The sequence below is a fragment of the Perca fluviatilis genome, chromosome 5 (genome assembly GCF_010015445.1).
Source record: "Perca fluviatilis chromosome 5, GENO_Pfluv_1.0, whole genome shotgun sequence".
Classification (NCBI taxonomy): domain Eukaryota; kingdom Metazoa; phylum Chordata; class Actinopteri; order Perciformes; family Percidae; genus Perca; species Perca fluviatilis.
Window position 1 is genome coordinate 32,599,334 of NC_053116.1, and position 12,390 is coordinate 32,611,723.

Below are 12,390 nucleotides of genomic sequence, written 5' to 3' on the forward strand. Positions count from 1 at the left end.
AAAGAGAAAAAGATGCTGAACCTTTCGTTGAGATTACAAGCTTTGGCAAAGACCAGAGAGTTCTGTGATGGGGCTCTCACACCTCACCGGTTTGCTTTGATTTGGATTCCAACACATTCTGATGCATTTGGATTCAATTCAATTCAATCTATAGTATCAAATCATAACAAAATACACTTTACAGATAGAGTAGGTATAGACCACACTCTATAACATACAAGGACCCAACAATTCCAGTAATTCCCCCAAGAGCAAGCATTTAGTGGTGAGGAAAAACTTCCTTATAGAAGAAACCTGGGACAGACTCAGGCTCTTGGTAGGCGGTGTCTGACGGTGCCGGTTGGGGGTGTGATGAACAGTGGCAATAACAGTCACAATAAAGATACTGGAACAGTGACTAGAAATAGTAGTGTGGCTGTTTGGTTCGGTTTATCTGGAGTGTTGTGAATGCTGGTGAGGACTACACAACCGCTTCAAGATGACTCTGGTGAGGTTTGTTTATGGTGTAAACGCAGAGCATATTAACTGCAACATTTTATAATAGTAGATGTGTGATTTTGGCATGAATTCCAAGATAAACTACAATCAAATCCTCCATGCAGCAACTATCAACAAATCTGCATGAGTCACGTATAGTTTTATTTCTGTTCTTTTATTTGCCTCCGGCACCACATACACTAACAAAATGAAAAACATCATAATCATGCAAGACTATTTGGTTACCGTGGGAACATGTACTGTATGCGTGTCGGCGTGTGAGTGCGTGGACTTGATCAATCAGAAACTGAAACAGCGGTGGGGTGAGAGTGCCCTGCATTTCAAATGTATCTTAACATCAGGTCATAGGAAAACCGTGCGATCAGCTGCTGCCCATATGTTCTGTGTGGGTACGCTTTACTGACACAAGAGGTTCTTAAACCTTTGGATGAAATGCGCCCTGAAGTGTGTTTAGAACTCATATGTCGTTGGCCTTGTAACCAGTTCTGGATTCTAACCCTGCCTCCTGACATCCAAATCTTTTGCTTAGCTGCTGCTGGCCAGTTACCTGTTGGTTTTCCAGATGTGGATGGTTTCAGGGTCCGTGATGTTGTGCTGCAGAGCCTGCTCATCCAACAAGTCGAAAAAGTATTTGACGGCCAGAGGTACAGGGCGACTGGTGCTGAGGATCGCCGTGAATAAATCGTCCACAAACTTCTGCAGTGTGCCCTGAGACGGAGCAGATGAAGAGAAAGCGATAAATGAGCCGGATCTATCCATCATCATCGTTATTGACTTCGACAACATAGTTGAAGTCGTCATCATTTTTATTATTATCGGGGCCCGACCGATAAAGGATTTTTAAGGCCGATATTGATACAAATATTTGGTGATTTAAAAATCCGATATTCCGATATATCGGCCGATATATATTTAAAAAAAAAATCCAGAAACGCGTAACAAAACATAAACAGATTTCCCTAACATTAGTTATTTATGATGCCTCACTAAAATAATATGATAATGCAGTTTTAAAATAAACTTGTTTGTTTTACTGTCACAACAGAACAGAGGAACATCAAAATATATTAAAGTCCTGATAAATAAAATGTACAAAAATACAAACTTAAGATATGAAAGTTAAAGGGTTAAACATGGGTGATGCCAACAGGGACGTTGTAGAGCGCCCTCTGGTGGACAAACTACGCAACGCCAACACTCAGAACATGGTTGAAGGGTGTTTTGTCCATTTTTATTTTTTAAATATTAATTTATCGGCCATTATAAATGCCGATACCGACAGTTTGGAAAATGCCTAATATCAACCGATAATGTCGGCCCGCCGATATATATCGATCAGGCTCTAATTATTATTAGGGGTGTAAGGATACATCGACCTGGATCAACATATCGATTCAATGATCCACGATCCATTATCGATGCAAAGTGAAAATATTGATAAATAATGTCTGTGAGATTTCCCTTTATTTTAGATTCCCACTATACAGTATTTTTAGTCTTTCTATTAAAAAGAACGTTTTTCTTTTCAGGATTTAAGCTATCAGCAAATATCGGATCGTTGTAGAAAGAATCAATTTAATATTGTATTGTGATAAAACTTGTGATTTACAGCCCTAATCATTATCATTGTTATTATTATATCTTATCCATTTATTTATTTTGCTGGCCGTTGGTGCTCTGGGGCGTGGTTTTTAGGGGGACTTAGCTCCTCTGCTGGTCTGTAAAATCTCATGCTGACTCACTTCATACTCTGTGTATCTACCGGGGAGAATCCACAACGGGGAAAACTAAACAGGTTGATGCCAGTTGTCTACTTTGCTGCCTGGAGGCAACACAAAGTCCAATACTGTTGCTCTGTCACAAACTACGTTTTTGGATCATTTCATTAAAAGAATGTGGATGCAAAACCTTTTCAAATATGAGTGCTTGAGCCCCCGCTTGATGCATACCATCTAAAATCGGTTTTACCTTCATGGAGAGCAGTCGTGTGAGGTAGATCTCGGGGATAGCCTTGGCCCTCTCGCCGCCCCTCTCCCTCAGACTACCTCTCCTGTGCTTGGGCAGCTCCGACTCCTCACTAGCTTTCACCAGATGCCAAAGCCTCACTCCTCCCTCCTCCCCATCATCCAGCATAGGGGTCTCTGGTAGGAGGGGACAACAGTCAAATGAGTACATTGCCTGCAAGCTAAGAAATACTAAACAAGGTATTCTTAAAGCTCTGAATAAAGGCCAGGATCCTGAGATAACCGGTTGAGCGGTTTTCTATGGTTTAGGGAATTTCAGTGTTTTGAAATTTCTTTGGCTGCAAACGTATATTCTGAATGATAAAATGATCACAAATATAACAGCACATGATGGTCCAGATAAATACAGTAGCTATATTCAATAGTTTTGCCTATTTCGTGATATATTACAACTACCTTTATTGCTTCGTTGTCGTGAATGAATGAATGTTTATTCGGTTACTGAACGTAGAACATAACATGTACAGCAAATTCATTAGAAACAAGAGTGGTAACCGAAAAGGTGTAGGCTGAAGCCGTGGCTTATTACGCCCACCCTATTTTACAAAACAACATCTACCCATCAGAATTTAAACATAAACAATATACATGCGTAAACATGTGTATTCATACACACATACATGTATACATACCATATATATATATATATATATATATATATATATATACTCATATACATAAAGATATACATACATACATACATACATACCTACAGACATAGACATATATGCATAGACATATTGCTGACTCTCAGCTTCCCACTTTATACTATCGTGTCCAACATAACACATGCATACACAGTCAAACAGCGACCTCCACTGGTTATTTAAATTCTTTGCAGCTTCACTTATCCAGTAGTTACATCTGGATACAGCTGCCCATGCACACATTAAAGACATCTGGATATCAGTGTGTGTTTAGGAGAAGTTCTTAAAAAAAACGTCAAGACTCAATGAAAATGAGCATAATTTGGGATCTTAAATTCTGAAAATAACAAAGCCTGATTTGTATTTAAATCCCACCCTAAAAATGGAAAAAGAAACAAGGCTAAACTGAGTCCAAATAAAAGCTGTGTAAATGCTAATTGTCTGGGTAAATAAGTCAGAATTGCATTGGGCAATATTGCGTGATTTTTCTTTAAAATCTTTTAAAGAAATATGAGTGAGATGATATGTCTAAAATATGAGAAAGGTATTGAACAAAATCTGTATGTAGTTCAAGCCTAATAAAATCCTAACTTAAGCTCCTCATACTCCTCTCTTGTTAAGGAATGCAGAGTGCAGGCTTCAATATCAGATCAGATCACGAGGTAAGGATAACATCTGTGCAATGTAAATCAAGCTTAATCCAAGCACTGTTGAAAACAGTGAAGAGTTATGGGTGAACCCCTGTCATGCTACTTTGTCTACAAGACGTTCCATTTTGTATGCCTAGTGTGTGTACAATCCACAAAAACAGTGCACCAGACTCACTTTCTCCAGGCATGTAATCGTGGCTGTCATGGAGGTGATTTTTGTTGTTCCTGGGGACGAGGGCGACCGTTGCTCCATCAGGAACCTGCAAATGAAGCTCAGCGTAAATTCTTTTGAGGAAGACTTCTGAACTTCATCAACCTCTCTCTCTTGCTAAAACTGATCAGCTGTTTCGAGTCGTTCACTTTTCAGTTAAACCAACCAGAATTGGCCATGAATTTCACGAGCAAATCACAGCATGGCATCCCTGCTTTAATTCTGTTCTACTCTCTGCTGCTGTCAGTTGTCATTTCAGGCAAAGCGTGCAACCCTCCTCCCCCCCCTTCCACCTCCAGTCATCGTCACCCACGGCACCCTGGGTCCCGTCGGGTCCTTCGGTCCGGTCTTCGGGCTCCTTCACCACCACCACCAGTGTCTAGACTCCATCGGGGGGATATGCCTTGGCTTCTCTACCCCTTTAAAATTATTTTTATAATGATGGAGTCTAATCTTCAAAGACTCTGTACATTTCATATTATATATATATATATATATATATATACACACATACATACATATACATACATACACACACACAAATAAACCTTTGCATATTCTCCTGATTGAATTGTCGCATCACAACTGTCAGACTTCCTGCCTAAAACAACCAACATGCATGTTTTATATGTGTAAGTTCAGTATGTTAGTGTTGGTTTGACTTGCACTTACCTTGTAGTGTTGCAATGTATTAAGGCGCTTCCATAAACCTTGTACTACAGATGTCAGGTCCTCATCTGATAGGATCAGGTGACCTGCAACACCTGCACGCCACTCTGGAGGGAAAACAAATTTATGTTACCCCACGCTACTGCTTTTTTCAAGAATACTACAACATAGGACACGTGAGGAAATGGTTTTCATCTCTTTTGGTAATCCGGGTGCACATGGAAAGGCCTGGAAATTCTTTCATCAAAAGATTTAACCGTTTGCGTTTGAATACTCTAATCCTACTTCATAATATCAACAAAATGGATTGCCTGCAGTTTTAAAGCAGGATTTGTGCAGAATAAATGTCTGCTGTGTGGCATTCGTAGCTACGACTGGAGAAATGTCCTATGCTTGAATATTCACAGTGAAAATGGAAACGATCCCACTAGTTATTGTGATCAAGCGCTCTATCTGACCAACGGCCCACATCATTACTTACAGTCTAAAGAGAAGAGTGGTGTTGTGAAAGAAACTGGATTTACCAAGATGTAATGAGTCAATGTGTGGCCTCTGGGAAAAGGAGGTTCCCTTCCAGGTTTGTTCCAGAAGTTTCTCTTTCACTTGGGTGATGGTGTCACAGTCCAGGACTTTGGCCGGTACCGTCTGAGTGGTAGCGCCTCCGCTGGCGGAGGCAGCTGGCATCACAACATTCAGGGTCTGGACAGATGAACGGGAGGGCTGATTATTGGCGGAAATATTGGAATGCTGCTATGCAGAATTTTAGATTGTGTTCAAGTGTGTGCAGTTGTCCATAGCAGTTTGAGTAAAACTTGTCATCTTAATTTAGTCTATCAAATTTGAATTTGGAAATATTGTTGTATTGTCGTTGTATATTGTATCTACTGTATGCATGTTCTGACCAGCGTGCGGTACTCCACGTCCTCTCGCAGCAGCCTGTTGTCATTCAGTGTGTACTTGGCTTTTCCTGTCACAGCGTCCACAGGTCCCTTGTCCACCTGGTGCTTTATTGCTCTGAACAGCATGTAGAAGGACTCCCCTGCTGATTCCTGGCCAAGCATAAAAATGGAAGGTCAACAACGTCCTAACACTGAATAATGTTATAAAGAGTCATTCATTCAGTCAGTGTCCTGACTGAGTGCTCCCCTTTGCTTCTGAGCAGACCGGATTGGACACCCTGTCAGGATGAACTGAATTGCATTTGTTCTGGCTTCAATGTTGAAGTTTTGTGACACGTGTTTTAAATGTAAAGTGTTTCTAACTCAACAGATTGGTCATTTGTATATTTTAGTTTTTTGTTTATTTGGACAATGGACAGTCATTGTTTGTCCCAGAATTAGCTCAACAGCTTAATTTCATCAGCAGTCCCTGGCCCGAGAGTTATGGCATCAAATGTTATGATCCAGGTACAGAGAATAAACATCATAGCCTACACCATACAAATTTGAAAACTCTTTCCATTTAAAACATTACATCATGTATATTATATAATATATTAATAGTATTCATTCTTGTGGAAAAAAATGCAGCAACAAAGTTGCAAGATTAAAGCTTTATTGTGTAACTTTTTGATATTAATGAACGTCCGTTACATTCAAGCCATTGTCAAATGAGTTGCTTCAAAGCTAATTAAGACTATCAGCTCCATAAAACTCTCTCTGCATTTCTCAGCATGGCTGTGTTCAGAAACTGGTGTCGTCCGCGCAGAAACTCGAGTGAAGATAATGCCCTCTTCTGAAGAGTTCATCATGTTTTTTTTAATCCTCCGTGTCCTCCTTGGCTACTAGCAACTGTGTTTTGTTGTCATTACTTAGAATTCCTCATGGGGGCGACAGAAACCACGCACTACAGCTTTAAGCAGGACATAGAGACAATAAAACTTATAATAACACAGCTATAATGACTGTTAACCACAGGAGTGGTTCTCAACCTGGGCGGTTGGAAGCGGTCAATAGATAAATAAAGGAGTAAATAAGATAAAACATATAATTGTTATGTTACACAAAGTTGTATTTGCTTTTTGTGTGCATTTACTCAAATGGTTGCTTTTTCTTCTTTCTTTTACTTAATTAAATAAAACAGGATTAATCCCTACTCACTGATCTGTGGTCAGGTGTAAAATATGAGTGTACATACCCTCAGAAAGGTAAACAGACAGATGGACATCCAGTTTGTCAAAAGCTTCTCAACCACCGATTCCGTTCTGGAGAAGGAAAAGTAAGCAAACAATGTATGGATGAAGAAAGCACCTGTGCTAAAGATACCTTTATAAACTGACCGACGGACTTTACCCTCACCTCCTCAGCATCAGTTTGGGGTTCTTGGCCACATACTGTTCCACTAGGTCGTTGAGCAGTGTCTTCAGGATGTCTGTGAAGTACTCCAGTTTACCATGCAGGGCTACAGTCAGCAGAGAGGCCACGTAGGCCCGGTCCCTTGGGGAGAATGTCCGCTGGACCTCCAGAGTGTGAATAAACTGGAGACACAACGAAGACAAGAAGATGTCAAGAAAAAGTGCTTTATCTGTTGTAGAAATATACTGGGTTTAGAATAAGAATGTCCTGTAGCCTGGGATGGCCTCGCTGTCTCCTCCTGTCTGGCATGTGTAAGATAAGACGTGTTCAAATTTAGTGGAGCAAAAGTGCTCCTGATAAATTTGATAAACATTTGGAACAGAATGCACCTAATGAAATATCTTAAAGTAACAGACAATCTTTAGGCCATGAGAGAAGAAGAGAAGGAGAGCGATCCCAAGGCTAGCGTGCAACTTCGCTATCTTCTCGGAGAAAGAAAGTCTGAGTGATATCCAACCGATTGGCGGCCCATACGCAATGGCAGGAGGAGGAACCTGAAGATGAATAAAAGAATAGGGAAAAGGAAGGTCCGGTGTCAGACCCGGAGAGACTTTGCTGGTGGCTAGGGTGAGAAAGTCTTGAAGGAGCGGCTGATCCATATGCATATGATTGTCTGCTTGCAATATAATTTTACTAAAGATTGTTATAGTTTAACTGAACGAATCCTGAGTATTCATTTCCTGGTCTGCCATTCAACGAACACAAAATTAAAAGGGGAAAACTTGAGAAGTGACCGGTGGAGTCAAGAAGACTCTGGCCATTTGAGCCGGAGTAGAATCGGTCGCATCTTTTCCTACACTATCTGTAAGAGCAAGTTATTGGGAAATGTAGTGTACTTGAAAAGCTGTATTACACTTTCTACACAAAAAAAACATTTAATGCAACAGTATGAGAGAGAAAAAGGATGGGAATTTTTATGCAAAGATCTTTCCCAATAAACTGTTCCTGGGGTGTAATGTGGTTGTAAATGGCTCTTCGGTGCACCTTTAAAACAAACCCTTTTATTTAATAATCCGTTTAATTAAGGAAAAACAAACGTAACCATGCTGGCTGACCTTGGTGAGAAAGAGTTTGCTGTTGAGCAGATTGGACAGCTGAACCAGCCCTTGCTCAACGGTCTGCCTTCGACTCTCGGGGACATCCAGATCTCGTCTCAGGGGTGAATCCCGGTGGCCTGGGAAGAAAATGCGCTCGGCATATGCCCGGTAATCCAGGAAGGGAATCCCTGAACCCACCAAATCACTGGACATGTCCATCATCTCTGTCATCAGGTCTGAAGGAGGGTACAAGGAAAGGAGGCCTCAGTTTGTGTACAGTATCTTCCACATGTTGGGACAATTATTGAGCGGATGTTATTGGTCTAAAAGTTAGAAGCTTTGGCCTGTACCTGTGAATTCCTTCTTGCAGCGGTCTCTCACACTGGTCTCCAGGTTTTCCAGCTGGATCTGCACCTTCTTGTAGTCCCTCATGGCCTGTTTGCTCTTCCTCCTGACAAAACGACAATGATGCAGACAATTAGGCAAAGAAATCGAGCAGCACTACGTTAGGAAGAATAAGACAGGTGTAGAAAATAGCATGTATGACTGAAAATCATATTCCAACTAGGGTTGTGCCGATGGACGATATCATCGTCCATCGTGATGGCTGGCCGACATCACGATGGAGAGCCACCATCATAATCTCCCCCTCCACCCCCCCACCCTGTCAAACACACTAATCCTAGTCGCGGGCGCTGGATGGGAAATTGACAAGTGCGTCGGTCTTAAACTAGTAAAGACACAAAGACAAGACATAGGGCTCCTTAAGTGGAAGCTACTTTTTCCCCCTTTACGTGCAACCTATTGCTTTGAGCAGACTGGATTGGTTGTAGTATTCTCTCTCTCTCCCTGTCAGTTGTAGCTCGCTCTACCTTCTAGTAACGTTGGACACAGCGGTCTCGAGTGAGAGAGAAAAAAGCGTTAAAAGTGGAACGCTATCACACTTTCCTTTCTCCCCTCATTGGACTAAGTTTGTCGACACTACTCTGTGCGTGCATCAATAAGTAAGTCTGAGGTCCTGTAGGTACGGGACGATGTTATGCAGGATTTATGAATGTACGTTATTATATACGTTTATGTGTGAGCTAATATTGCGCATCTGTTCATGTGCGCTGCAAGAGTTATGTTTCGGTTTATTGAATGTGTTATTCAGTGCAAACATAACCGAGAATGTAGTTTAAACTCAGTAATGATGGCATGTTAGGTTATTACTGTCGCTCTGTTGAAGGCAAACGTCGTTACGCAGATCACGGACATCTGATTGATTTTACTGCACCGTACTTAAGTGAAAGTAGGTCAAGTTGTAAAACCTACCAGCAGGGCACCATTTACAGAGGGCATTTAAATGTATCTCTATTCGTTTCTATGTTAACTGTTGAACCATAGTAGTAGAAAAAAATATTTATGTAAAGCTACCCCCCCCGCCCCAACGACGATATCATCGTCCATCACGATGTTTTACTGTAAACATCGTCAACTGCCAATTTAGGGGACATCGCTCAACCCTAATTCCAACTACTGTACGTTGCAGCATGTTGAGGACTGTACGGAAAGTCTGTTAAATTGAAGTGTTTACCTGTATATGAGGACTATGATGAGCACAATGAGAGCCACTATGGAGGCTCCCACCCCGACTCCCACTTGAGCCTCCAGAGGAAATGTAGACTGGGCCTGGCTGTCGTACTGCACTCTGCCCAGAGAGAAGTTTAGATTCCCCATTCTCACCTGGAAAGCACAGTTACAGACTTTTTGACACAATAAAAAGGAGAAAAAGTCAAAGTGACGGTTAAGCATGCAATCACGCACTGTTGTTCCCCTTAACTGATTTGCTCCAAAATCCTTAAGCGGGATTTATGCTTCTGCGGAGGCCTGAAGTTTATACTTGTGCATTGGTGTGTGCGTTCATCTCTTTAAGAGAATAGCATACACACATGCCCCCCTCGGGATATCTCCCCTGTGCTTTCTGACCACTGTCGGAAATCTGTTGCAGGAAAAGTTAACCCTCTCCTTGATTTTTTTGAGAGGTGCACGTCAGGCCACGGCGTAGGGTCCTGCCTAGGGTCGGTATCTCCACGTACCTACGTACTTACCCACGGCGTCGATATAACGCCATAAATTGACACATAAATTGGCCTTTATCCTCCACCCGCTTAACCTAACCAGAGCCCCGGGCTGCAGCAGGGTCATACTGAATGTAAACGTGCAACATGAACTCCGGCTTCACACGGTCACATTTACTCACTGTGAACTCAGGCAGACTGTCCATGCCGTCCAGTTTCTTGCTGGCTGTGACTGAGGGCTGTTGAGCCGGGGGTTCACAGTACAAGTGGTTGTGGGTCAGGGTCTTCACCGAGCACACCCCCGCCCCGATCCGAGCCTCCACCTCATGCTTGTAGATGGCTAGATCCAGGTCCTCTCCCTAGAGGGGAAAGATACAACATGACATACAGCAAGATCTTTTGGAGTTAGGCCTGTAACGATTATTACATCGTAGTCTCATCGCAATATTTTCTTCGTTTACCTGCAATTAATTGCTTACAGTAGCTAAGGTCCCCAGGGGGTATGACTGTTGATGGTTTTGTCAATTTTATGTTCATTTAAGAAAAGAAATACAATGTTTTATGATAATAAAGAGGCATGATTTACTTCATAGGCAATGCACTTGTGTTGTGTTATGATTACATCATCTGGGTCACATGACAGTGCTATAACCAAAAGATGTATCCTGGGATTGATTTAAAACTTTATTTGTTTGAAAAAGAAATACATAAATTCATATTTTTTGACTGAATTTGACTGAAAGAGACAATTATATTGTTAATCACAACTATTTGTGAGGCAATTAATTGTACAGCAAAATTTGGAAAGCTGTAGTTGGAGTTAAACTGCAATATTCACTATCTATGTAGGAAATCTCAGTGTTGATAATTATAACAGTGGAGACTGGCTCGTACACTGGGGCTATTTCTTAAACAGTTTGGTGTAAAAAGAAGAGAAGTAGTTGGCGCCCACCTCGACAGAGATGATGCTGCCCGGTTTGTGGTGGTACGGTTTGCTGGGATCGTTCTGGTTCAGCAGGTAGAGCTGCGGGTTGGGCTCATAGCTGAAGGCTTCATTCCCCACAGTGCTGAAGTCAAAATGGAGGCTGTCCAACAGGAAATGAACTCGGACCCTGGCCCTCCTGGCCTCTGGACCCACTGCCGGAGTCGGACACAAGATGAGGGAGGAGCCGTTCACTGTGCAGAGAGACTCGTACTGGGGGGGGCACAAGAACAATGAAGTCAGGTGTATTAGGGGCATAAAAGAAATATTAGTTTGTAAAGGAAACTAATGCACACCATCACTACTCTCCATGAGGAGTTGTATTTAAGACAACTTTAAAAAAAAAATTAGGCTTATTTTAGGGCTGTCAAGTTATTGAAATATTTAGTCGTGATTCAATTGCATGATTGTCCATAGTTAATTGCGATCGAACCAAAGATATCCAGTAGTATGTATACAAAAACCAAACAAAGACCGGCATAGGCAAAATGACTGTGTAAGTACATGCATAAATATTGCCATCAATCCACTTAATCACACATTTATTAACTGTTTATTAACAAAATTTACCTTAAAAGGGATATTTGTCAAGTATTTATTACTCTTATCAACATGGTATAACACGGACCCTCCGATTAGGGCTAATCAAATATCACGATATTCTTGACCAAATATATAGATGTCGATATTGCGACGATACTGTGGTGTTGACTATTGGTGCTTTAACAAAATGTCATTTACACAATGAGATTTTTGATAAATAATCTCCAGAAATGATTTTAATGACTTGGGTCACAGTGGGTAAAGGTAAATAATAGAACAGATAGTAAGTTCAGAAAAATACATCACTTTACTGTAAAGCAGCCTTTAACACCAGGAAAAGACAACACTTATACGATATCCAAAATCTAAGACGATATCTAGTCTCATATTGCGATATCGATATAACATCGATATATTGCCCAGCCCTACTTCCGATGCACATTCACCGTTGGACCAGTTCAGAAACTCCAATCTACAGTAGGTATGGGCCGGTCAAGGTATACCGCGGTTTGAAAAAGTCAAGCTTTCAAAACCACTAACATTTTCCATCATGCCATTCCTAAGGTACGAGTTGTTTTTCATGAGTGGTCAAGGAGAGAAACTGCAGTCTAGTAATCTGTCTCCCTGCCAGTGTGCAGTGTGTTTAAAAATAAAATACATTGTGTTCAATACCCAGACATTTAAAAAAAATAATACATTTTAAAGCTGTAATTGC

The 12,390-nt window shown here is 41.3% G+C and overlaps 1 protein-coding gene across 3 annotated transcripts in view; it reads right to left on the reverse strand.

The window, feature by feature from the left end:
- The window catches only part of LOC120559593 (plexin-B1-like), a 73,922-nt gene that overhangs the window by 6,796 nt on the left and 54,736 nt on the right, over positions 1-12,390 (reverse strand). For all 3 annotated transcript variants that reach the window (XM_039801426.1, XM_039801424.1, XM_039801425.1), the window contains 13 exons: positions 11,103-11,345; positions 10,333-10,509; positions 9,667-9,815; positions 8,441-8,541; positions 8,109-8,326; positions 6,997-7,175; positions 6,836-6,902; positions 5,602-5,748; positions 5,224-5,398; positions 4,703-4,806; positions 3,995-4,079; positions 2,467-2,639; positions 1,046-1,206 (listed from right to left, as the gene is read on the reverse strand). In XM_039801426.1, the coding sequence (XP_039657360.1) occupies positions 1,046-1,206; positions 2,467-2,639; positions 3,995-4,079; positions 4,703-4,806; positions 5,224-5,398; positions 5,602-5,748; positions 6,836-6,902; positions 6,997-7,175; positions 8,109-8,326; positions 8,441-8,541; positions 9,667-9,815; positions 10,333-10,509; positions 11,103-11,345 (1,979 nt within the window). The remainder of the gene's footprint in view (positions 1-1,045; positions 1,207-2,466; positions 2,640-3,994; positions 4,080-4,702; positions 4,807-5,223; positions 5,399-5,601; positions 5,749-6,835; positions 6,903-6,996; positions 7,176-8,108; positions 8,327-8,440; positions 8,542-9,666; positions 9,816-10,332; positions 10,510-11,102; positions 11,346-12,390) is intronic.